Source organism: Triturus cristatus, chromosome 4_2 (genome assembly GCF_964204655.1).
Source record: "Triturus cristatus chromosome 4_2, aTriCri1.1, whole genome shotgun sequence".
NCBI classification, from domain to species: Eukaryota; Metazoa; Chordata; class Amphibia; order Caudata; family Salamandridae; genus Triturus; species Triturus cristatus.
In genome coordinates this window covers 252474501-252501998 of record NC_140586.1, presented here as the reverse complement: position 1 = coordinate 252501998, position 27498 = coordinate 252474501, and the positions used below count along the sequence as shown (strand labels likewise).

General features: G+C 47.3%; 1 protein-coding gene across 1 annotated transcript in view; it reads right to left on the bottom strand.

Annotated features, from left to right (window-relative positions):
* The window catches only part of FAM234B (family with sequence similarity 234 member B), a 276924-nt gene that overhangs the window by 44103 nt on the left and 205323 nt on the right, over positions 1-27498 (bottom strand). The window contains exons 8-10 of the mRNA XM_085601440.1: positions 25843-25986; positions 16131-16212; positions 15401-15556 (exon numbers count right to left, since the gene is read on the bottom strand). Of these exons, the coding sequence (XP_085457566.1) occupies positions 15401-15556; positions 16131-16212; positions 25843-25986 (382 nt within the window). The remainder of the gene's footprint in view (positions 1-15400; positions 15557-16130; positions 16213-25842; positions 25987-27498) is intronic.

Genomic DNA, 27498 nt, shown 5'->3' with positions numbered 1-27498 from the left:
GAGAAATGACTTTAGGGAGGAATTTAGGATTAGTTCGGAGAACAACCTTATGATGCATCTGCAGAAAAGGTTCCTGAATGGTTAGTGCTTGTAGTTCGCTAACTCTTCGTAGAGAAGTAATGGCTACTAGGAAAGCAGTTTTCCATGTTAAGAATTGTAGCTCACATTTATGTAGAGGTTCAAATGGAGGCCCCATTAATCTTGTGAGAACGATGTTTAAATTCCACACAGGTGAAGGTGGTACTCTGGGGGGAATTATTCTTTTGAGTCCCTCCATAAAGGCCTTTACGGCAAGTACTCTGAAAAGTGATAGAGGTTGTCTATTTTGTAGATATGCTGCTATGGCAGCAAGATGCAGTCTAATAGACATGTAGGCTAAGTTGCATCTTTGGAGGTGTAGTAAGTAGCCTATGATGCGTTGGATAGACACATCTAGGGGATCGGTGTTGTTGTTATGACATTATATTACAAATCGTTTCCACTTGGCTGCATAGCATGCTCTAGTGGTAGGTTGTCTAGCTTCTTTTATGGACGTTCATACAGTCAGGAGGAAGGTTAAGGTAACCGAACTCTAGGACTTCAGGAGCCAAATTGCTAGGTTGAGCTGAGCTGGGTCTGGGTGTGGGTGTTGGATCTCTCTATGGTGCTGGGTTAAAAGGCGTGGAGAGAGGTGTCATTTTTGGTGCGGAACTACGGATAGTTCCAGCAATGTGGTGTACCATGGCTGTCTGGCCCAAGTTGGAGCAACTAGGATGAGCGTTAAGGAGTGTTGCTGTAGTTTGCGCACCTCTAGTGGAATAAGTGGGAGAGGCGGAAAAGCGTACGCAAATCTGCCTGACCAGTTCACCAATATTGCATTGACTTTGGACAATGGGTGAGGATATCTGGCGGCGAAGCTTGAGCAATTGGTGTTTTCTTGGGTGGCGAAGAGGTCTATCTGTGGTTGCCCCCATGTTTGAAAAAACGGTTGAAGAACTTGTGGATGAAGTTCCCACTCGTGGATCTGTTGTGTTTGACGCCTCAACAGATCGGCTCTGGTGTTTTGGACTCCTGGGACATGTTGGGCTAGGAGAAAAATGTTCTGAGGTATAGCCCACCTCCATATGTTCTGTGCCAGCTGAGAGAGCTGCAGAGAGTGTGTTCCGCCTTGTTTTTGTATATAATACATGGCTGTCATGTTGTTGGTGCGGACTAAGACAGCCTTGCCCGATATGCGTTTTTAAAATGCTTTTAAACCTAGGAATATGGCTAGTAACTCCAGGTGATTGATGTGGAGTAACTTTTGTTGAGGTGTCCACCTGCCCTGCATGGTGTGATGTAGTAATTGAGCTCCCCAGCCGGAGAGCGATGCGTCCACCGTCATAACTATTTGAGGAATCGGCTCTAGGAACGGTCGCCCTTTGGAAAGGTTCTTGGTGTTCCACCACTGCAGAGAGCGGTGGGTACGACCGTCTACCAACACCAGATCTGTTAGTTGGCCTTGAGCCTGGTTCCATTGGCGTGCTAAGCACTCTTGGAGAGGACGCATCTAGAGTCTTGCATGAGGCACTATGAATATGCAAGAGGCCATCATTCCTACGAGTTGCATGAACACTCGAGCTGGAAGAGAGTGTTGCGGTTGGAATTTGGTGAGAAGAGCCTGTATGCTTGCTATCCTGGCGTGACTGGGACAGGCTAGCGCCTTTGAGGTGTCTACTGTGGCCCCGAAGTATTGTTGCGTGTGGGACGGTTGCAGCTGAGACTTGGCGTGGTTTACTGTGAACCCCAGGTCGTGAAGTTGTTGAATAGTGGCATGAGTGTGTTGTACACACTGATTGTATGAGATGGCTTTTATGAGCCAGTCGTCTAGATATGGGAATACATGGATGTGTTGTCTTCTAAGGTGTGCTGCCACTACCGCTAGGCACTTGGTAAACACTCTTGGTGCTGTGGTGACTCAGAATGGGAGTACTTTGAATTGATAGTGCTGACCGTCCACTACGATTCTGAGATATTTTCTGTGAGCGGTGTGAATGGGAATGTGGAAATAGGCATCCTTGAGGTCTAGGGTAGCAAGGAAGTCGCCCTGTGAAAGCAGAGGAAGGACCTGCTGAAGTGTGACCATGTGGAAATGGTCTGAGTGGATGTATAGGTTTAGGGGTCTGAGGTCTAGAATAGGCCTTAGAGAGCCGTCCTTTTTTGGTATGAGAAAATAGAGGGAGTAAACTCCTTTGTTTTGTTGGTGCATGCAAACTGGTTCTATTGCACTTTTTTGTAGGAGGGAGATTACCTCATGCTTTAGGAGTGACAAATGTTCTTGTGACATTGGACTCTGTTTGGGTGGTATGTTTAGGGGGGTAGATGTTAGTTCGAGACTGATTTAATTATCTGTTGCACCCACCTGTCTGAAGTGATGTTTGCCCAGGCAGGGAGGAATTGGTGGAGTCTTCCCTCGACTGGAGTGGAATGGTCTGGGGGAAGTGGAGGGAAGTCATGGGGTGGGGGTGGAGGCAGAGCGGGAGTTGTTTTTGCCTCTGCCTTTGTTGTTATTCCCCCTGTAACCGCCTCTTTTGGTAACCTCTAGTAAAGGTGGATTGGGTGGGAGCTTTGTAAGAAGTGGAGGGGCTATCAGAGGAGTAACCTCTGTGGGTGCTTCTGAAGGATGAGCGACGAAAGGAACGTCTGGGAGCTTGCGACTGCAAGGTTCCCATAGATTTGGCTGTGTCGGTATCCTTTTTCATTTTTTCAAGTGATACGTCCACATTAGGGCCAAATAGGTGTTGCTCATCGTATGGCTGATTGAGTATGGTACTGTGGACTTCAGGTTTAAAACCTGAGATGCGTAACCAGGCATGCCTACGCAGAAGGACACTGGTGTTTATTGCCCTTGAGGCGGTATCTGCGACATCTAAGACACAACGTATGGAGGTGTTAGTGATGGTTTTACCTTCTTGTATGAGTTCATTGGCTCTGTTTTTATACCTGTCTGGGAGGTGTTGCATTATGGACTCAAGCTCATCATAATGTGCCCTGTCATACCTAGCTAACAGCGCTTGTGTATTGGCAATGCGCCATATGTTTGCTGCCTGTGACGCTGTGCGCTTGCCAGAGGCGTCCAGGAGTTTATATTCCTTATCTGGTGGTGGTGCGTCACCTGATGTTTGGGAATTGGCTCTCTTACTCGCATTGGAAACTACGAGGGTGTCTAGAGGTGCTCTCTGGTTGATGACTCGAGCCCTAACCGGGTCTTTAAAGACCTCTGGTGCATGCTTAATGACCCCTTTAAGCATGGGTAAAATTGAGGTGGACCTTTATGTGGTGTCAAAAGTGTTCATGAGAAAATCTTCCTCCACGGGGTCTGTATGAAGGGCCACCCTGTGGTACTGGGCAGCTCTGTGGAGGAGCTGGTTGAAGCCGATATTGTCCTCTGGAGAGGAAGGCCTGGAGGGATAGATGTCGTCTTGTGGGGTGTAAGGGACGTCTGGGACACTGTAATCATCCCAGGGGTCTGGGGAGCCAGTAGGGGTAGGGTCCCCTAGGGGTTGATCGTCCGCACCTCCCCCTGCACCATCTGAGGTGTTGGCATCATCATCATCTACTGGAGTAGGTGATGGTGTAGGAGAGCAGTGAGGAGGAGGAGGAAGAGGAGAAGGGATCCTTAATGGAGAGGTAGCAAAGTCTCCCTTTTTCGGTGGTGGGGCCGGTGCAGGCGTATCTAGGGGTCTTTTCTTGATGCTAAGCATTAAATGACCAGTCTTAGGATTCTTCACAAGAGTCTTTTGGGTAGGATCTGGGCGAAACAGTTCTTCTGTGGGAGGCAGATCCTTTGGAGTCGACGGCTATGGTGCCGTATGCTTTCTTGGCGCCGACTGGGTAGCGGTTCTGGGTTTGGAACAGTGCAGTTTTGCAGTGTCTTTGTCTGATGGAACCTGTTGTTTTTTTGGTTCCGAGGTCTTCGGATTCGAAGAATGGGAGTCGGGACCCTTTGGTGGCCGTTTTTTGGTCGGCTCCGAGGGTGTTGTCGGTGCCGAGGAACCAGTGCTAGCCTTCGACGCCGAGTGCTTAGATGTCGCAGCAGCGGTCGGCATGGATGAGGGAGAGGACGTCTTCTTTTTCGGTGCCTGTGTATGTTTTTTGGCACCGAGGGTAGGCTGACTCGAGCCCGAGTCACCTAAAGGCTTAGTAGGCTTCTTTACCTGGCCCGAAGGCGGGGCATGGGAAGCAGTCTCTCGGTGTGCACCTGGGCCCGAAGGTGGAGGTGGTACCGAAGCCTTTATTGATCGTGTCGAGTGGGGGTTGGGGTCGACGTCTGTACTCACGGCCCTCTGAGCTGGAGTGATGTCCTCGACGTCGGAGTCATCTGCTTCGGAGGCACTGATGAGGCTTTCTTCGACCCGACCTTGCTCTGGAACATCGACGCCTTCTTGGAAGATGTCGTCGGGGATCGAAGATGACGAGCGAGCCATTGTTCTTCTAGCTCGTCGGTCCCGGATCGTCTTCTTGGAGCAGAAGGAGGCGCAAGCTGGACTGTCTCTGGCCTCGCGCTCTGGTGAGAGGCAGAGGTTGCACACCTCATGCAGGTCGGTGTGGGGAAACTTCAACCCACATCGAGGACACTTTTTGAATGGCGGCCTTTCCATGAGCCGGAGATGAGGCCCAGGTAGGCCCGAAGGCCTTCGTCGACGACCGGAATCGAAGACTTCGAAGTTGAAGAGTCGCGTGGATTGGGAAACGCGATCGAAACAATACTGTCGAGAAGGGAAGGATTGCGCGTCGAAAGAGAAAACCGTTAACGGTTCCGAACTGGAGCGCGTGAACACATCCGAGCCCGATGGCGGGAAAAAAACCAATCTTAGGATGGAGCCAATGCCCATGCGCACTATGATCCAAGGGAGGAGTCACCTACCTCGTGCAAACATCCGGGCCCAATACCAGATGGCGATTGATGCATAATGTGTAATCTGCAGCTCATATGCCTTGAACACTGCGATTTCTTGACCATTACAACTGTACGGGGTATGCGATATTGGGAATGTTGTGTTTTATGCTAATGTGTTAGCGGGAAAGTGGAATACCTCTGAACGACCTGCATACATGGTTGTCGTTTTTGATGTGGGAGATATCGCTTGGCTCGTCAACACCCTGGGAAAGTATGCACATTAGTTTATTGCTTACGAGGCTGAGGGGATAACGGGGCAAGCGAATACCTTTGACTGGAACATATATGTTCATGCTGTTCTGCTGCTAATAGGAGAGTTTGACAGTTGCATATAACTGAAAAGTATATATTTAATGTGTATGTCATTTTGATTTCTATGCGTTTATAATACAAAGACCAGTGTTTAAAACATACGGTGCGGAGTCTTTTTGTAGTGTACTCAGTGTGTTGCGAGGGTGGTGTTGTGTCAATACTTTACACTTTCACCCTGAGGATAAGCCTGACTGCTCTGTGCCAAGCTACTCAAGGTTGAGCACAGGCTATCACACAAGTGTATCCTACTCATTCTATCTAGGACGGTGGATTCAGTCTGATTTTGATGTGTCCCAGCCAGCCAGAATCCGCTAGGTCTGACACTCTGGGTGCTGGCAGGTGGTGCAGTGTTGTTCTGCTCCTATGTAGTTTAGCTCAAATGATGTGTGGAGCCTATATAGGCACCACTCCCGCACGCGACGTCAGTTGCTTTTGAGAGTGTACGTGCCACACAGAGAGCCCCAAACGCAAACTGTAGTGGAATCTTATTAACGGATAGAAGCCAATTACAGAACATGCAGTCTGGGAGGGTTGGTGAGGAATCTGCGGCTAGATACAGTCTCTACCAGGAGGAGCATTACTGAAGGTAAGTAACTTGTTCTTCTGATAGAGACTTTTAGACATAGATACCAAAGCAGTGCCTTTTTGGAGGCAAATCTGTGAAGGGACTCAAACAAGAAAGTCCTGCAGGACCGGCAGGAAAAATGCCCCTCTTGGCGAACCTGACCATCAAGACAATAGTGCTTTGTGAATGTATGGAGGGACACTCACATAGCCACCTGGCAAGTGTCTAGGACAGGGACTCACTTGCTAACGCAGTGGTAGCAGCTGTGGTCCTAGTAGAATGAGCATGCAGTGCTTCCTGAGGCTGCTTTTAAGCCAATGCATAGCAGATCTTAATGCAGGGCACGATCTAGCAGAAGGTGGTTCTCTTCTGAGCAGGCTTGAAATTATGCGCTCTAGAAAACCCTACAAAGAGCAGATAGTCCACCTAGTATGGATTAGGTAGATCTATGTAGAAGCTGAGCGCTTGTTTGGGGTCCAAGCGGTGCAGTCTCTCCTTCTTGGAGGGGTGAGACAGAGCAGAGAACGCAGACACGAGGATGGATTGAGAGACGTGGAACAGCGTCACAACTTTTGATAAGAAAGATGCTCACATCAGCAGAACCAATTAGTCTGGGAATAAAGTGGTGTAAGGCGGTTTGACACAGAGCTTGAAGCTCACTCACTCGCCATGCTGATGTAATGACGACAAAGAGTCTTGAGGGTAGGGAGCCATACAGAGCAGCTGTGAAGCAGCTTGATTGGAGTTCACGCTAACAACATATGAACCAAGTTAAGGACCCACAGCAGCATGACAAAGGGAGAGGGAAGAAACAAATGTTGTAAACCTTTCAAAAAGCGCATAACAACCGGAGACTTAAAGAATGTTGAACCTCATCAGCCTCAGAGTCGACCTCACTAAAATCCAAGTCCGAGGTTAAAAGACTTCGATCACAGCCCGAATCTCCTGGACTCTTTTCTAGGGAAAAGGCACAAAACTGAACCATATCAAAAATGGCTCCAATGAGGGGGAGCGTCTGAGAAAGGGTCAGGTGTGACTTTGGCACCTTGATAGTGAACCCCAAAGACGATAGGAGGTTTGCTGTAGTCTGGAGGTTGTTGATGACTGCCTGGGGTGAGCCATGTCCTTAACAGCCTGCAGTCAAAATAGGGGATGAATGGTATCCTGGACCTCTGAAGGTGTGCTGCTACCACTGCCATAATTTTGTGATGACCTGAGGATACTGGCAAACCCAAAGAGGAGCTCAGCAAACTGCAAATGCCCCTGTCCCGCCGCAAACTGCAGGTAGCAATAATGGGCCAGCAGGACGATATATTGAAATAGGCATCCTACAGCTCCAATGCAAACATTAAGTCTCCAGTGTTGTGGACAGATGGGACCTGGGCCAGGGTGAGCATTTTGAATTTCTTTTCCAGAGGAAGGCATTGAGAGAATGCAGCTCTAAAGTAGGACAAAGGCATCCTTCCTTTTTGGGCATTAGAAAGTAGCAGGAATAATAGCCACGCAATACTTATGGCGCTGGTACCCTCTCGACCACACTTTTGTCGCAAAATGAAGAAATCGTCTTTAGTCACTGGGGTGATGGTCGAAGGTGTGGCGGAGAAGAGAGGACGGGTCAAGCAAATGCCCTGTGAACGTTCTGCAGAACCCACCTGTCCGATGTTCTTGCTTGCCAACCTGGGAAGAATTGTTGGATCCTGCCTCCCACCGGTGACTGTGTTCCCCCAAGAGCACATTAAAGCGGTGTTGCAGGTGGGGGTGCAGTGGTCTGGGCAGCCCGTTGACCTAGGCTGCAGGCACCACAACATTGAGATTGCAAACCTGCCAAGTTCCTTGCTGTGGCTGGACCGACACTTAGTATATGACAGCTCTACCAAATCCACAATAGGAGCAGAAAGGTTGGTGCGGTTGGCGAGGATAACCCCAGTGATCGTGTAGTAGCGCTGTTCTCCATAAATTGCTCTAAAGCATAATCACCCTTGCCCCCGAAAAAAGTGAGTCCCGTTGAAGGGCATGTCCATAAGGGATGACTGGGCATCGCCTGAGATCTGGGTTGATGGCAGCCACGAAAGGTGGTGAAGGCAACACTGGAGTCCATGGCTCACCCAACTGAATCAATGTTGTCCAAGCCAAAATGAATAGTGATCTTGACCGCATCACTACCATCTTGGATAGCCTGAGCAAGGACAAGTCTGAGATCTTCAGGGACACCAGGGAGGATATGCACCACCGAGTCCCAAAGGGTAAGAAAAGAGCATCCCAGGAGGCAGCTGGAGTTTACAGATCAGAAAGCCAGGATGGTAGAAAAACACCTCACTTCCCCAATGTTTCCACTTATTTAGACTCCCTATTGGGAGGAGCAGTAGAAAACATTTTGGGGTTATACCGGTTTGTGGACGCGTACACGACTAAACTTTCTTTAGAAAGGTACAGAGCGAGGAACGCAGTGTTGCACAGGGCAATGGCGTCTGGCAATTTGTGCGCTTACTGGAGGGTTGGAGCAAGGTTTTTCCAAGCCTCCAAATCAGGTAACTGTTCTTGCCACATTAAATGGTACCAGCAGCATAGAAGATGTCTGCCACAGCTGAAGAACTTCTGTTAAAACATTAGTTTTAACCTCCGAGGTGGGGAGCTGGAGATCTAGTACTTCGGCCACCTCATGCATTACCATGGCATAGGAAGCAGATTTCTTTCTGGCTAGTCTGGGGGGCAGAAAGGAGGAAGAGAGAAGGCCCGTTTCAGGGGAGGTATCGAGACCACTAGCGTCCTGCAAATCAACATGCCAACAGTTATCTTGATAAGGCTGAGCGATCTCATCACCTGCATCATAATCATTGTAGGAAAGTAGGATCTGCTTTTATGGTTACCCCAACTTTTTGCCTGGTGCCAAGCTGTTTTTGACTTGTCTGACTGTGATCCTGCTAATCAGGACCCCAGTCTCTCTGCTTTCTCCCTTAAATTATTAAGTTCAGTACTTGGGTACATCCCAGATTGAATACCGAGGTACCCTTATAAGTCCCTAGTATATGGTACTAAGGTACCCAGGGGATAGGTACCCAGAGGTCTCCCATGGGCTGAAGTATACATTATTCCACCCATGGGAGACTATTCAAAATGGAACTACAGGCCTGCCATGGCAGCCTATGTAAGATGGTGCTACCACCACTTACTAAAGATATAGATTTCCTATATCTAAGGTCACTGCACTCAAAAACTATAAGTCACCCATACAGCAGGCCTTTGCAATCCTGAAGGCAGGTTGCTTGGTTCCAAATGTGAGGGTGCCCTTGCATGAGCAGGATACCCCTACAGCCTACGGAGTCCATTCTCCCGGGTTGTAAGTGAAGCAGCCATATACCATATGGATTTGCACCGCGTAATTACGCAATGACCATCTCAAAACTGGCTGCAACAAATCCTATCATGTTTGGTATCAAACATGTTGGAATCATACCTCCACACTGTAAATAGTGTGGGAGATATGATTCCAAGCACTGGAAGAGCCCTCCGTTAGGCTCTCCATGTCCCAGCACAAGTCTTCTAGACCCGGACAGCAAAAATGGTTGCTGCCGACCAAAGACCCGATTCTGCTCTCCTGCTAATGAGCCAAGCTCAAGCAGGGGAAGGCAGAACAATAGGCATCCTGTCACAGGGAGGTGTGACCACCTCCCAAACAGGATTTAGTGTATTGGGGCAGAGTGGGTGTGCTTGCCAGCGCCACTCAGTCTGCATGAGGGGCACATTTGGTGTCCCCATGCATAGTCCAGTTCAAACCAGTCCTGGGAGCCGTTGGCTCACGCTTTGGCGCAAAACTGGACAAAGGACATGGGCGTAACCTCCCCCCTGTGCAGACCCTCCCCTGGGAGGGTCCCCTGAATCATCCCAACCCTTTCCTAAGGGTACTTAGGGCTTGCCTGTGGGTGGGTCCCTTGATTCGTCGTGGGACAAGATTCAGATCAGACACCACTTTTTCTTCTACCGTCTCGGCAGTCTGGGCTTCGCTGGACTTCGTTTGGGCTCGACTTCTTCTCCCTTCCAGTCTGCTGCATCGTCTGTGCCTTTGCACCATACCAGAACCTTCCAAGGCCTGTGGGCATCAAAGACACCTGAAGGAATCTCCCTTGAAGTGAAGGAGTCATTTCCCTGCATTTGCAGGCTCCACAACGAAGTCGACCGGTCTGCTGATCCTGAGCTCCTCTTGACTCAGAAAGGTTCTGCAACACAGAAGGTGGTTCTCCACAGCTCTCGAGGCCTGCCCTGCCCTCTTACCAAGTTTGAGGCCAGAAGCCCTCGTGGGGGGTACAATTATCGAATCCCTGTGCACCGCGTCAACTTGTAATTGCAAAGGCTTGCTGGCTTCCTTCCAAGAAGATCTTCGGGCTCCAAGTAGCCCCAACCTCTACCATTTCCAGTGATCAGAATCTTCGGCCACACCGCATCGTGTGCATTGTGGCCTGCATCTTTGGTGAGCTGCTTGTGGTCCTCTCGTGACTCCAGTAACTCCGACCTGTGGGTCCATTTGAGGGTCACCTTTACTTCTGTTGGGCTCCCCCAATTGCTCGGGCCTGCTCTGACTCCCCTGCTTGTGGGGATTCCCAAGACCTTGCTGGTCCCGACATTGCACCTTCTTCAACTTCTGCGTTGGTTGCATTTGCCAAGGCGTTTTGGTGCTCCCGCCTAACACTGACCCCCTCAGCAATCGACATCCGACATGGGACAGCTCGTGCACGGCTCCTGGTCTTCCTCAGCGCCGTCTGGTCCTCACAGCTGCAGAGTCAAGGTCCTTGTTAACTCTCCTGCAACTCACGAAATTGGTGGGCATTTGTCTTCCAGATCTCCTGGTCACTCCTGAGTGACAGACTCTGTCCCCTCTGCTTGCGGGTACCTCTCATCTAGAATCCACCTTCAGATTCCACAGGACACTTTCTCCTTCATCAGCAGCTGCACTTTCCTTTAGTCCTCCAATGGGTTAGACTGCTGCTTCCAACACCACTTCACACCTATGCACCGGTCTTCCCTTGTGTAGGTAACATGGGTACTAGGGTATCCACGGATGGGGTGGCTCTCCAACCATCTATCTTCCACAGAGTTTCTTCAGGGCCCACTGGGAAAGGTCCTTAATCTTTAAAATTCCAACCGCGACTTACACGTGGACTGTATGGAGAACGCGGTCGTATTCCCACACTGCACAGGACCCCGTGGGATTCCCAGCTACTCATCTTGGGTGATTCCTTTGGGGCACGGCACTTCTACGTCCTGTAGACCGCGTCTTGATCCGAGTCGTGATTCTTATACCACTTTATTAGTATATGGTTTGGTCTGGTGCAGGGTGTCCATTTACCCAAGTGTACATCGTATACCAGGCCAGCTTCTCACAATAATTCTCTGAGTCTGTGCCATAAAGTGAATGTAGAGTGTGTTGTCTCCCATGTGGAGGTGGCAAATCAAGTGAAGGGAGTGACGCCTCGATTGTCATCTGGCTCAGTCCTGATTGAGGTTGGATCGGCGTAGACTCCGAGACGGACAGTACTATGGGTATCTCCTCATCTGCCGTTGATGGATTCGGTACAAGCGTTGAAGTCCCAGGCACCAGCGTGAATCGTAGTAAAGGGCTCGGAAGGTCAAACTGGTGCTGACACAAACCCACTAGTGGTACTGCAGATGTTAGGCCTATTGGCTCCTTGGGGCCCAAAGACACACCAGAGAAAGTCAGCAAGGATCCGAAAAGCCAGAGCAAGGCTGCACAGAACTCTTTGATCTGTTGTGGAGGGGCAGATGGACCTGGAAACTCAGGTTGTGCTGGAACCAATTGTGTGTTCAACTCTGAAGTCGGGTGAGGAACAAGATCGAGAGCCATGGCACAGCCTCCTCACCTGCTCAGGCGAATGAGAGAGGTGAGAGGGGACCAAGTCCCACTTTGATTTCTAGGGTTTCTTTTTGCCTTATCAGACGATTTGGATGGCAACAAATAGCTTTCTCTGGAGTAGTGTCTGTGACTCCTGAAGCGGGAACAGGACCGAACCTTGGACCTGGACCGCGACTTAGATCGGTCTCAGTGAAGAGTCTCCTAATACTTGGCAATGTAAAGTTTAACCTCTAGCATGGGCGCACAGTCACTGCAAGTCTTTGAACTGGGAGTCGACCCTAGACAGCATAGGCACATCTGATGAGGATCTGTCACAGACATTTGTTTGTGACAGTCCCTACTGGGCTTAAACCCTGTTTTAGTGGGTGACTGACATACCTTACATGCTGTAGAAAATATAGAGGAAAAGTCTCTCTGAGAGACGAGTGAGCTCTGGATCAGCGTCTGGTGGAGTGAAAATAAAAACTGATTTCTGCACGCGGGAGTGGCGCTTATATAGGCTCCATATGTAATTTCCGGAGTAGAGCAGTGTCACATGCTAGTGCGTAGAGGTACTGCCGAAGAGTGTCCGGATCCATTATGACGCAGGGGAAAATTAAAAAAGTGAGGAATCTGCGGCTAGAAGTCTTGATCAGAAATTACTTTCATAACAACGGTATCCAGGACAGTCCCTATAAAGAGAAGCCTTAAAACAGGGTTCTCCAATGTCAGTCCTGGAGTGCCGGATCTATGCCAGATGTTTAGCATATCCTCATTTAGATAAAAGTAGTTATCATGAAAATCTGACATGGATCTAGCCCTCCAGGACCTACACTGAATAACCCTGCCATAGAAGGATGAAGATGGGACTTGGCCTCATAGATGGAAAATCCCTGAGTAGACAGTATTGACATCCTCGTCTGAAGGTTGTCTGATACTAGCTGAGGTGATCCTGCCTTCAGCAGCTAGTCATCAAGGAACAGGAATAGGAGTATGCTTGACCTGCAAAGATGTGCCTCAACCATCTACATGACCTTCATTAAGACCAGAAGGACCAATGAAATGCCAATGGGCAGGATGGTGAATTGGAAGAGGTTTGACCCGAGCTCAAAGTTGAAATTCTTTATTTTGGACTGAAGCACAAGCATATGAATATACACGCCCTGCAGTACAGGGACACCGTTCAGTTTGGATTCATGGCCAGCAGGACCTTAGCAAGCGTCATCATTTTAAAGTTCACTTTCTTGACAATTCATTAACCTAAGGGGGAGAATCAGTTTCATACCTACTGTTCGACTTGGGAACCGAAAGTACAGAACGTCGCAACTCGGCCATCTCTCGGGCTGGCATGAGTTTGATCATCCCTTTGACAAGCAACATCAGCATTTCTTTGGACAGAATACTGGAGTGATCCACCATTGTCTGAGTGTAAAGTGGTGAAACATGAGGGGGAATATCCAGAAACGGAACGGAGTAGCCAAACTTAACAATTTGTAGGACCAACTGGTTCGATATGATAGAGTGCCAATAAGGCAGGCAGTGCTGGATCCTGCGGCCCACCAGCCATGATGGCTGGAGGGCAAACTAAAGCGGTTTAGTGGGGGTGCTCAAAGAGGATGAGGAGGAGGAGGAAGAGGAGGAGGAGGCGGAGCGCTACTCCAATTGTTAACCTTGTTCTTCGGCATGCCCCCTGCCACCACAAATAGTCTGCATGAGTGGTCACACAGATTGAGAGCCTGGTCACTAGCGATACACGCAGCCCCTCTAGTAGCCTCAACTTTCTACATTGCTGATGAAAGTGAAGAGCAGGGGGAAGTATCGCCAATAGGCAAGCTATAGTTTTAGTGTTTTTAAATCTCTCAACAGTTGCATTAGCCTTCTTGCGGAAAACCCTAGATGCATCACATGGCATGTCCATCAAAGAGGCCTGGATGTTCCCATAAAAACCTGTAGAGTGCATCCAGTCATGTCAGACTAGTGCTCATCGTACCAGTAACAGAATCTGTAGATTCCAATCGAGAACACTGAGGATTGGGGATGCAAATAGCCTCAGTTTAACCGACAACAACTCGTGAGCCACATCCAAAAGGAGATTTGTGTAACAATCCAGAAGGCAAATGGCATCCACGAGAGCAAAGACCAACTGGCAGAAGAAAATAACATTGTATCCACATCATCACGTCCCCACCCCCCTCCCCCTCCCCCCCACACCCAGATTCCCTTTCTGGTGGACTGGTTGGTCGTCAAAGAACTACTCGTGGAGGCCTGCACCACACTGCTGTCTGGAGTCAAATGCTGTGCCAAGGTCTTGAGATGGGGAGGCTTACTGTAAGAGCAGAGAATGATTGTGACCAAGTTGCCAAAATTAGGTAATTCAAGGCTTCACTGAAAGGCAGCAAGAGCTCAGGTAGCAGCCCATAATGCATCATTTCTATAAGGGTGCCTTGTTTGCTCAATTGAGACTCCTAATTCCAGGATTTCTACAGGCCAGCCAACCACTACTGCTAAAGAGGCATGTTGCTATGCAAGAGATCCTCAGGTAAAATTCAGGGCACACTCTAGAGATATATCCAAGCCACTGGCGAATTGCAAGTTAAAGGCCATCATCAGAGACACTGGAGGAAAGCTACCGTCTGCTTGATTAATAGCTTTGGTGATAATGTATCTCGACATAGGATGAATTGTTGCCAATGATGGCTCCGTACTCAAACTCGCAGCGGGATAGATCCAAAAGCACCATGACTGGAGCTATATGTGGCACCGACCAAGGATCAAGCAGCGAGGAATGCTGCAGAGGAGTTGAGGCATGGCCAAGTGTCAGTCAGTAAGAAGGCTGACCTCTTCCAGGGTCATCTGGCACCAGGGGAGGGCCTAACAACAGAAGCCTAACTGAGGGCCCTACTGGATTTGTGGGGCCAGAGGGACCTGAACCCATTTTAAAGATTTGAAGCATGGTGTCCTTGAAGGTCTCAAGCTGCTACTGATGGCTCAAGGAACATCAGCTCTAAATTCATCATAGGGTCAGAGTCAGATGCCGAAGTTGGAGTCTGAAGTAAAGAGCGCCTACTGCGTGATCTCTCTCTAGATCAGGAGCATCTCGTCAAAGTACTTCAGGATCACTACTTGTGTCCTTATTAAATTTGTTCCAGGACTTGTCTTTCAGCTTTGGCCTACCTGACAAAGGTGGTCAATAAAGATCAGGCCTGCTTCTATTTCTGCAATATAGAACTTGATCTCTCATTCCCAGATTGCCTTCAGACACATCAGTGAACATTTGCAGCAGAACTTGGAGTCATGGACTCAGGGCACCATAAACAGAAATCATACAGATCCGGAACAGACATTCACTTCCGACACAAACAGTATGATGTGTATCCTGTCATCTTTGGGGGCGACATCTCTGAAAACTGCCAAAACAGGGTTCTATGTGTGTAGTAAACAATAAATAAAATAAAATAAAAAAATGGGTAGGAGTGATGGACCAGAATCACGCCTTTGAGCTCCAAAAATAGGAAGGGACATGAGCACACAGAGGTAGCACTTTGATGCAGCGCTGTACCATTATGTCCAGAGGAAGATCTGAGAGAAGTCGCAACCAAAGCTGATGGTGCTGTTGGCACGCAGGAGCTATTACAATAGTTTCCAGCTCCAAACTGGTGCCTGCGAGAGTCACAAAGTGAGGCATCTATGGTTAGATGTATCCATCTGAAAACGGTGCCCCCATTGCAAGTCAAAGCCCAAGTGTGAAATGTAAACTCACAGAACCGTTGGAAGCCAGGTGAGGTTCCTCTCCCCAGTAAAGAAAGATCGATTTCATGTCTGCAGTCAAAACAGACGCTGCTTTTGACTCGTGCTTTCGCCAAGGTACGGTGATATTCCAAATAGATGCTGCAGTTTTACCATTAATGACCAAAACCTGAAAAAGAGCAGAAAGCTTGTATTATTGTTAATTATCATATTATCAATTAAACGTCAGAGAAAGACACATAGCTCATCCAAGTCTGCGGCAAAAGTGACATGTCCCAAAAACTAGGGCTAGCCTAGTAAATCCTTGATACAAGTGATATATTGAATATCAGGGCGATCGCCTGTGGGAACGGACTCTGGTGGTTGTCCTTTGGGAGGGAGCTATTTGGATTTATCCTTCAGGCATGTGATCCCAAATGGAAGGACTTTTAAGGACTACATCAATTTGTGTAGTTGCATTTGCAATCCTATTATATTCAGTAAATAAAAACTAAAGGTGCATAATTACTAAGTGGCGTAAGAAGAAAATGCTAGAATGCTGGATCTTTCTGTGGCACCCGCCTCCAAGAGTTAGGAAAAGAACATGAACACAAGAGCAGGACTAGAAACGTGGTAACTGGTACAACACTGCATCTGACTCAGAACATAGCAGTTGTTTTAACAAAGCCAAAAACTCTCAGGTGTCCGTCACATGAGAACCAATTATATCAACACGCCATTAAGGCCCAAAATACAATACTCACCTTTTTCATTCTGTTGCCACTCTGCACCTGCAGCATAAAATCCAGACTTCGGTCTTCATTGAAGTAACCAGGAGTTGGATCACTGTAAGTAGGAAGGTGAAGAGAAACAAAAGACATTTTATTATCAATGTTTTTTCTACTATGTTTTCAACAATCGACTGCTGACAATGTTGTAACTAGCTTGTAGAGCTTCAACCCTGTACCCGCATTTCCGGAAACAGCTCAAGGCACATCTCTTTGCTAAATTCTTCAATTAATTCATTAGCAGTTCATTTTTTTCTTACTTAGCTCCAGCTCCCTTGCCCAGTTCTCTGTCAGTTGTAGCGCCATGAAACCGCTGGTGTACGTGCGCTGTATAAATAATTTTAAATTCAAATTCTTGTTCTAATTTTCTGTTCTCATTGATTTGGTCTTTCTCAGTGAGGATTTGCGTGGCAAATTCTACTCTGCACATGTGCTTCACTGACACAATACTGAGCACTTATTGTGGCTGTGGGTGCTCAATTAATCACTAGACAGAATTAGAATTTTAAGCTCAAGCACTGTTTAAAGCTTTTTGAGCCTGTGTGTTTCGCAGTGTTGTACCTTCTCAGAAAGTCAGTGTGATCCAGAAAGAGAGGTGTGCACACTTGTGTGTCTGTCTGTCTCCAGAATGGGAAAAGGAGCAATTTCTCCCTAAGTGCAGCGACCAGTAGGATGACACTGTAGTAAGTGCATTGGTTTGTATATTTGCATTGTAAAAGGCAGCTCTCAGTGTAATGCTACTGCAGAACTTTGAGCTGACCACTGGGAACTGTGTGTAAACAGAGCCTCGAAATGTGTGCTAACTAGCAATGATGGACTGATGACCGGAAATTGGCCATGTGTGTGCTCAAAAGGGAACTGGTGAACAAGTTACTTACCTTTGGCAATGCCTTCACTAGTGCAATCTCTGTCTGCAGATTCCTCACCGTCAGAATATTCCCAAGTGGTAGACTGGATTTAGAAACGTATAAGCAATAGCTTCCACCCACTGCCAGGTGACATCACATGGCTCAGCAGCAACATCACAGAAAACTGGAAGTGCCAGAGCACAATTGCATAAAGGTGCCAGACCCCCCCAGCCCCTTCCCCGGGCGCTGTCAGTTGCTGCATGGTGACAGTAAGCCAAATTCTAACTTGGGACTACTTAGGCATGAGAAGAGGTCCACTCCACAGAACAAGGAGACAGGAGGACGATGAAGAAGCGGTTGTTGGAGTACCCACCAGAAAGACCATTACTGAAGGTAAAGTAACTTGTCAATTTGATGGATATTTCTAACCACGGATTTCTCAACTTTAGAATAAATGCCCAAGCTACACCTCCCAAAAGATGAAGGGTTTGAGGAATAGACTCAAGCCAATAAGTCCTGCAAGACAAAGTGGACAAAATGTCTCTCTCTCTGGATCTGGCTGTCAGGGCAGCAGTAGTTGGTTAATGTGCGCACTGATGCCAATGTTGCAAGCTGATAGATGGCTAACACAGGAACATCCCTTGCTAATGCGACTGAGGTAGACTGAGCTCAGGTAGAATGAGCCTGCAAGCGTTCAGGGAGCTTTTCTCTTTCAAAGGATGAGGCGGTGAGAAAAAAAGCTGGTAGAGCAATCAATTGTCCTCTGAGAAATGGCTATACCAATTTAAGAAGAAAGATGGCCCAGGTTCTCAGCACCAATTTATCTGGAAAGTGGGTGGTGTGTGGAAAATGTTGCTTCAGTAGTTAAAAGTTGCAAGAAACAATGTTATATTATGTTATGTTATATGGTCTTATAACGCACACAGCTACTCCAAGGAGTGCCCCGGCGCGAGCCAGAGGAGGAGAAGCCTGAAGCGTTTACACAAACAAGTCTTCAGATTTTTCTTGAAAAGACGGAGGTCTTGAGTGCTATGGAGAGCGAGAGGAAGTGAGTTCCAGGCAGAGGCAGCTCTAACAGTAAGAGAACAACCCCCATTCTTGAAAGCCGAAAATGAGGTATAAGGGCCAGAAGCTGGAAGGAAGAACGAAGACGCCTGGTGGGGGTGTAAAACTGGAAGTGCTTCCGTAGATAAGGGGGACCACAAGCATAGAGAGCCCGATGGGACAGGGTCAAGGCTTTAAACTTCACTCGCTGAGTGTTAGACCTGTCAGCCCTCTGGCAGTTCCCTCCTCATTTTTTTATTTTTCTTGTCCCTTCCCCTTCTCATTTTTCTGTCTACCAAACTTTTTGGGTGCTGATGTAGAGGTTCTGGGCGCTTCACCCTCACTACCTGAGGGGGAGGCGCAAGGTGCTCCGCTGAGGAAAACTAGAGAAGGGAGGTGAGCTTCACAAAATGGTGGCACCAACTGTCACCTCAGCACCTGGACCTTGACTGCCATTGGAGGTTCCGGAACCTTCTGGGTCCCTCTGGCAAGTCAGGCCCAAGGTGATAAATAGAGGTGACAGGTGGGCGGCCATTTTAGAGAAGAGCAGCCAGTTAGCCAGGAGTAAGGCACCTGAGTGGGGAGGTGGCTGCACTAGTCAGGGAGTGACAGGTCTCGAGGCCTGCGGTGTTTCCCTTGCCAGTGATAACCCCCCCCCCCCAACCTGTTGACCGGTCCCTGGGTGCTGCCAGTGGTTTCAGTTATCCCAGTATCTGTGGAGGACTTGAAGAGGAGCGGATCCCTGATCCCTTCGTTCTGAGAAAGGGCCATTGCAGGGGGCTAGTGTCTGACAGCTCCGCTGTCGCCTGGGACTGTCACCGTTAACGATGCTGGGAATGGTGTGTGTGCCCTTGGCCTGAGGGTCCTAACAGTTCCAGCCCTGGTGCGTGAGAGGAACGGCACCGTGTCACTGCCATCTCCCCTCCCTCCCGAGTGCTGCCCTCTACCTTTGGTTGCCTCCCCGATTGCCGGGTTCCTGTCAGCGGGATATCGGGAAGACTGGAAATTGCCCCAAACTCACCGCCGCTGCCCGAAGGAGCTGCAACTGTCTGGGGGAACTGGCCGTCCCGGTCGCGTCCCTCGCGTCAGCTGAGGAGAATCCCCTCCGTGGAGGCACCGGCGGCCGAAGCCGAGTCGAGGAAATTCCCTCCCATCACGTGACGGGGGCGCCGGCCGTGTCATAGGCCTCGCCCCGCCCTGCCTCCTTCGCCCTTGGCCAGCCTCCTCCACCCCTTGTCATCACTCCCCGCGAGCTGTGCCGCTCTAGCGGGAGTGAAGCGGCTTCAGGACTTTCCGGGCATCGGCGAGACCAGCGCAAGGGCCCCGGAGGGCCGAAGAGCACAGGTAAAATCCCCGGGGAGGGGGGGCGGAGAGTTCATCAGCGCGGGAGGGCTGCCGAGAAGTCTCCAGTCTCTCCAGAGGCAGCCCCGCATCCGCCCCTCCCCCGGGAAAGACTGGGACTGGGCCGCGAGTGCCCGAGGAGACACCGGGAGGAGTGGGACGTTGATGGCCTTAACGCCACCGAGCGTGTGAGGCGGGGAAGAGCCATAAGGCAATCGCTAAAACCCCACAAGGGACCTCCCTCTGACTGTATTATCTGGAAGCCATACGCCAGGCTGCTCCCCTCACAAGGGGCATAAAGCCCCAGTTGCAGTGTCCCTATTAAAGCGGGTTAATGACATGTTCTTACTATAATGAATTCATACCAAAGTATACTTAATGATATGCGCGTACAATGAGGAATTCATGCGAGGATATTCCTAATGTCATGCTCGTCCTAGGAGGGATTCATGCCAGGTTATATTGAATGAAATGTTCATGCTAGGATTAATTTATGCTAAGTAATTTCCAATGAAATGTTCGTGCTATGATTAATTTAGGCTAAGTAATTTCCAATGAAATGTTCGTGTTATGATGAAGTTATGCTAAGTAATTTCCAATGACATGTTCGTACTATGATGAATTTATGTCAGACTTAATGTTGATCTGTAAGGGCCAGTTGTGACTTAAGAGTTAGAGGAACGTTCCAAGGAAAACGAAGTGGAATGTTTCATGTTGTAATGTCAAAGTGAACATCCGATTTTAATGAGATAAAGTCTTGGAGTAATCTTCAAAGTTTGATCGGTGTAGTGTCCTTTCTTTTGAGTGGCGCTGCGCAGGATTGCGAGCTGGGTAGGATGCAAGCATGAGAGGCCAAGTGGAGATGTAAGTCTGTTGACCTGAGCCAAGCTACCCCCAGGACATAGGGCCACCGGGAGCCAATGGAGTGAGCGCAGATGCTGTCTGACGCTGGTTCACGTTGGAATATTGAAAAACAGCCGTGCAGCAGCATTCTGAACAACCTAGAGTTTGCTGAGAAGGTAGCCCGGAAGACCAACATACAAAGCGTTTGCATAATCGATCCGAGAAAGGATCAAGGCCCGGCTCACCATCTCCTTGGCAGTTGTGGGAAGAATTTCCTCAGGGTTTTAAGTATTCCAAAGGTCCCCACTAACTTCTTTATCTGGGTGGAGAAAGAAAGGTTCTCCTCAAACCAGACTCCAAGAATTTTGGCGGGGAGCCCCGTTGAGGCTGGCAAGAGGGAATCATCTGGCCATAAGGATTCCCTGACCTGGGGCGGGAAGGACCCATACAGAAGAATTTCTGACTTGTCCTCATTGAACTTGAGTTGAACTGAGGACAGCCACTGAAAAACAGCTGATAAACATTTTCTGGCTTGAGTGGGAGAGCACTCTGATTTATCCCAATTAAACAGAAGCTGGGTGTCATCGGCATATGCTATAATTTTCGCTCTGAACTTTTCAGCCAAGTAAATCAGGAGAGTGACAAAGATTTTTAAAAAAGGGGACTCAGGGAGGACCCCTGAGGTACCCCTGTGGACACCTCCTGAGGAGCCGAGGAGAAAGGGGGGAGCCACATCTTTTGAGTGCGCCCTTCCAAAAAGAATTTGAGCCAGCTCAGGGCAGCACCGGCAATCCCCATATCCGCCAGTCGGGAAGGGAAAGAAGCAAAGCGTGGGGGACCGTATCAAATGCTGCAGTGAGGTCCAGCATAATAAGAGCTGCCCTAACCCCCACAAATCCAGGCACTCCCGAATAGCCTCCGAGCCGGATTAAGATGGGTGGAGAAGACCAGCCCCCTCGATGTAGTCAGTGAGCTGTTTGTTGACCACCTTTTCACAGGCTTTCGCCATAGCAGGAAGAAGGGAGATGGGATAATTGCCTGGAATCAGTGGATCCAATGATGGTGTTTTTTAAGAGAGGCAACATTTTAGCCTGTTTCCAAACTGTAAGAACATAGGCTTCTTGGAGGGACAGGTTAATCAATCTGTTCACGTCAGGGTTAATAGTGTCAGCTACCAAGGCCAAACGTCTGGCAGCACAAGGATCAGACGGAGAACCTGATTTTAAGGCCTTAAGCACTCTCAATGACTCCGGAAGATCGATGGGAGAGAAAGCCACAAAGGAGGATGATACGGTAGGTAGCTTCTACAAGGGCAAAGGCCTAATCGAAGCATAATTGCCTGGATGGAACGAATTTTGTCAGCAAAATAATTCGACAAATCCTCACACCAAGCATTGGAAGAATGAAGGGGGATAGATTCTGCATGGGGGGCCGTAAAACTCCGGACGATCGAAACATTTCTTTAGCATTATTTCTAGCTAGATCAATCTGATCCGCAAAGGAAAGGCTCTTGGCCTGGGATATAGAGGAATAACACCCCTTCTGTGCTAACCTGAGGTTCTTTTTTTGCCAAGGGGCAATAGTCCAGCCGCCACCTGCGTTCCAATTATTTGTAGAGCTATTTCTGCATCTTGAGCTCCTGCGTAAACCGTGGCTTCGAAGGGGAATCTCTAGAAAGTCAGGAAGGGACGTAGAGCAGAGACGACACACCAACCTCTTAATCCAACTGGAAAAGCTGTCCAGAGCATTATCTAACGCATCAGGGGGGGGGGGGGGGGGGGTAGTCTAGATGTGACTAAAAGACACAGGGTCAATTTTAGCAAAGGCTGGGCTTTGCGCAACACGGCTTGGGGGAATGTTACCGACCAGGGCCCAGGAAAAATAGGATAAAAGGTGGTTGAACCAAAGTACCGGGAGAGGGTCGTCCACCTTAATGGAGAAATTGGAGCAAATAGGGTTCAGGATATGGCCACCTGAGTGCGTCGGGCCTGGACACATTGAGTGAGCTGGGTCATACTAAGGCAGTCTAAAAATTCTCTTTGTGCAGAAGCTCAAAGGATGTGCACATGAGAAATGTCAGAACCAAATTAAGGTCCAACTGAGGAATTTTGAAAGCTTTTATGGGGAACAGATGTGTTAGGCATTCAGGAAATACATCACAATAGGTAATCTGAAAAGGAAATGCTGATCCATCAAAAATAAAAACAAAAAAAGCTGAAAGGGCATTTAACTGTGTTTACTGCAAAGCCTTGCTTGGCTACGGATACAAAAAGGCTCATCAGAACGTATTGCTTGTATAGGATCAAGATTAAATTCCTTCCAACAGGCCTCAAGCTTTTCCCACAGTTTAGAATTGGCAGATATGTACGATGAAAGTTTGGCTGGAAAAGTCAAAACTATTCAAGGGATTACGGGTTCAGGGGAGGCTGGCATTGAAAGGAAGACCTCTGTCAGTAAATATGAACTCATTTCGTCTGTAGGAAGTTGTAGGTCAAGAACTTCCACTGCTATGCACACTACAACTGCGAAAGACGCACTATCCTCTATTGGTGAACCAGGTGGTGAGTCAAGTTCAGTCTCTGAAGAGGTGTCCAAAGCACTTGCATTCTGCAGGTCCAAATAACGCCCTTAATCACTACAGTGAGCTAAGAGCAGTGAGTACTTGTCACCATCGTGGGAACTAAGTTGTAATCCTTGGACTGCATCTGAATAGGAGCTGAAACAAGGCTTTTAGCCTTTGGTAATACTGACGATACTGACGACGTGGGAGGGACTGGGAGTCCGGTTCAATCATGGCTGGCATGGCATAGCACAACACAGGTCTGGCACCTGTCATTTTCATGCGAGTCATTTCCCTTGCCCGCTATCTGAGAAATTACAACACAGAAGAAGACCAACAAGTTGGGAGTGGAGCTCCAGATCGATGCCGGAAAAGCAAAAAAATAAAGCAAGTGGCATCAGTGAGCATGTGTAAGGTCACCATGGAGCCATGGCTCATTGGAATATTCTAAAGGTGAATAATCTGCAGTTAGAAGTATCAATCCAAAAACTTTATGTACTGTGTATAGGTGTTGTTTCTCTACTGGAAACTGGTAAGCATGTACACACTGGAAACTGGGAATTATATGTGATAACGTGGAGCTGAAAATTATCTAGGGCAAGTCCCGTGCACTCATACAATAATCAGTTACACAAAGTCAGTGTGTCTTGAATTTGACATGAAGATACTTCAGCGTAGCAATCTTTGTATTTTCTTTAATAGGTCATCAGACAAGAGCAAAAACAGCCAGCCGACACGTGTTTCATCAGAGTAAATGTAAAACTCTGACTCTTCAGGGCCAAAATGAACAGGAAATAATCCACCACAGAAAGTATATGAATTCAATAAGGTAGACCAGAATACGGCTTATTCAACTAACAGCCTTGTCGATACACAGACTGGAGATAAAATTGCATTCAAAATTCTCATTTAAAACAGGATTTAATCCAGGTAAATGACGCCAGTACAAAAACGAAGCAAAGATCCTTCAAATAATCATAATTACATATCTCAGAGGACAGGGTTCCTTATTAATCACTTGGAAACACGTGTGTGTGCCATCCAAGACTCCGCTCCGACAAGTGTAAGCGTCCTGGCGTCTGTGAGTCCAAACGAAAGTGGTAAAGTGAGTGCATAATGGGAATGTTTTTCACCCTGGGAACTTCCTATGTCTGGTTACTGGAATAGAGGAACATTATATGTTGCTAATTTACGTTCTGGGAGAAGCATTCCAATCACTTTCTATGCCCTTTATCAAAAATGGGCACATGGACATGTACAGAGGAAGGGCAGAGAGCAAGTGCTACTCCTAACCATGCCCACCTTCCAATCCTCATGTGTGGGGCAGGTGTGGAAGGGCAGTTGAGAGGGTGGATTGCTGATAATGCAAAACTCTTCCATCCTCTTTCCCACCATCCCAGAGTCCCAGATCCATTGAAGTGGAACAAGCATGTGAAATTACAAGGACTGCTCTCAGTCATTTCACTTCTTGCTCCCATCTTCAGGCTCTCAGATGTTTTCTGTGTGAGCGGTGAAGCGGCTGTCGCCTATCGTCTTCTGCACATCGCACCCGAATATCTCACCAGCAGGTAATCAGAGCAGTAGAGAAGAAAAGTTGAGTAGGACTAAGCATTGATTGCAGCTCCAAGCTGTTATGATCCAGTACAAAATAGGGATATCACCTAGGTCCTCCTGTATGGAACTGACATGGACATTGCCTGTAATGTCAGATATACAGAAAGGAAATGATCCTATTTGAGTAAAAATGTAATGAAAGCTTGGTCGATCACCCTGCCATTGCTATCCACTAGACACCAGGAATTTTCTGCCAAATTTGAACTGGAAATGACATATGTTATTAGGAACTGTAAAGGAAGTTGTTGTAAATGGCCTCCTAGAAATTGCCAGAAAAGAGTGCCAAATTGCAACAAATGATTTGCTTTCCGTTATTGACACCTTTTTAGTCTTCCTAAAAAGTTTTGGTTGTTTGAAAATGTGTACATGGTTGTCAGTAATCCCGACTGAAAATGAGTTATAGGCCTGAATAAGATCACTTAAACTCAACTACCTCTAGGCATCAATGTTGTCAATACACTCAGGTTGTTTACAATTGCCTCCCCCCCTTTACTGGGTTGTCTGCTACACACCACCTTGATTGTCTGCCAAAGATCTCTCAAGTTGGATTCCAATGACCAGCCTGGTCGACAGCTACTGACCCTACCCAGAGCTAGAAGCAATGACCCTTCTGGTCAACCCTAATCACCTCCCAGTTGTCTCACAATGAACTTTCCAGGTTGGATATTAAAAAAAAAAAACGTCGTTGGCTATCAATACCCTTCCTCCCCCTCACCCCTTCCCGGTGCATATCAATGAACCTCTAATCCTTATTCAATCAAAGAATGGCCGCTAATCAACAAGCACCTGGTTGTTCATCTGCAGACCCCTAGATGTGGGTCAGTAGACTTCTGGTTACCCGCAAACCGAGCCCAGGCTGCCTGAAAAATCGATCTATGATAGTCCGCCAATGAACCTCTGGTTGCCAGTCTATGAACATATGGGTGACCATCAGTGAACATATGGTTAACCATAAATAAATCTATGGCCGTGAGTCAAATAGCCAATCAACCCAAGCTGTTCAATGAAGTCACGGTTGTTTGCCAATGACAAAGAATAGTGTACTATGGTTAGGTTAATCAGAGGTATACTAATCATAGGGTGCTTAAATGCACCAGGACCAGGAGTGTCAGCGAGAGGCACGCAACAACTCATAACTATTAAACAAATACAACCACAAGTAGCGAAATGTAGCAGGGGTTGAGCTCTACCAAGGATGCTTGCCAATGACACCAAACAGTCTGCCTGAAAATCACTGACCTTTGTAGTTGATGCTCAATTAATTCATAGTTGTTTTTTCAATAACCAAACGGTATATTGTCAATTAACCCATGACAACCATTAACTAATTAAACATACAATAGTTTTTGAGAAATAAACATTCAGGATAAAAAAGGTGCTGGTAAAAAAATATATATTTTTGGTAACTGCATAAAATAAGTAAGGAAGCCACAGGTACCTTTGAATGTTCTTCATGCTCAGGGTCCAACGCGGCTCTAGATCCTGTCCACTCAGAAGCGAGAGGCCATGCTTGGTCGTAATCAGGAGGTCACTGCAGTTATTATCTGGGGCAGGTACCAACTGTAGGAACTCCACTCCGCCACTACAAGACAGGCGAACAAAAGAAAAACTGTGATCCACAAAGACAAGAAAATTTGCAATATACGGTCACTTGACCACAATAAAACACAGCCACATGTCCTGCTCGTTTGCGTTTTTATTTCAGTAATCATATTTTATGTTTTTTTATCTTGTTCGCCTGTTTAGCCATAGTTTTGTCGAGGTATGCAACAACTGATTTAATTTTCTGACACAATATGAAAAGTGGGTGATGGAATAATTTACTAGACATTTCCCTTTCTCACAACTGTGAGATCCTTCTCTGCCCACAGGTTCTACATTAAAATATTTTTTATCCAATGATACAGAATGCAGAGTTCTGCCGTGCTCGGATTTGTGCCCAGAAACGAATATCCCAGGCATATTTAGTGCACAGGACAGACCATTTGAGATTAAATCATTCAAATAATCAATTCACTTTGTCGAACAAACTTTATCATGTCTCCAAAACCTTATCACGTTTTACACAGACCACAAATTAGATATACATTCATATTGTAAATCCTTCATTGTTAATTCTTTGGCAACTGAACGTTTATTTTTGCCGCAGGGGTGGTTGGATGAAGACCTTCTACTGTATGTTTCTTGGTTCTATAAATTAATGCATTGCTATAATTTCGAATAATAAATTGTGCAATTAGAAAGTATCCTTTCACATTTACGAACATTTAAGTCTACTTACAGCCTGGTAACCTAAAGACTTTTCAAAGTGGAAATTACCTTTCTAGATGAGGAAGCTGAAAAGAAATTCTTAAGGTCTACTGTACAGAGACTCTCCTTCTGTGAAGAATACTTAAACTTAATCCTCTTTTTCTCCATAAAGAATTCAGAGCAGCACTGTGGCTTCTGAATTCAACCAGGAAACATTTAGGGCCTTATTTAGAGTTTGGCAGACAGGCTACTCAGTCACATATGTGCCATATATCTCATCCGCCGTATTACAAGTCCATTATAAGTATAACCTATGGAAATTTAAATACTGTAGATGGGATGCCCACAAGGTTTGCGACAGAGTATCCCATTTGACAAAATCTAAACAAGGCCCCAACTGTTTTGACTAAACGGATAAGTGTCATCATTTTTGGGAGTTGCTAAAGAGTGTTGGGTTATGGAGAGTTTATTCAGCTCGCAGGTAGAGTGGCAAAGCCAAAGTTGGATTTACGACAGCTGCTAAGTCGCATGAGTGGTGCAGTTCCAGTTATATGTAATAAAATGGGTCAGAAGGAAAACTAACTAGAGACATTCATTTTGGATGATTCAATGGCCTTTAAATCAAACATAGTGCTTCTAATGGGTGAAGGTAAGGTGATGTTTATGTACATCTATGGGGGTTTCTGCTTCCTCTAAAGCACAGTAGAGGGAGACATGCATTTACATATCAAGGGACAAGTCTGACAGTCAATCCGCAGCATTAAGAATTTTTTTAAATAAAAATGAATATTAGATTTTATAAGCAATGTTCTGTGCTAACAAGAGTCCACAACTTGTTTAACTG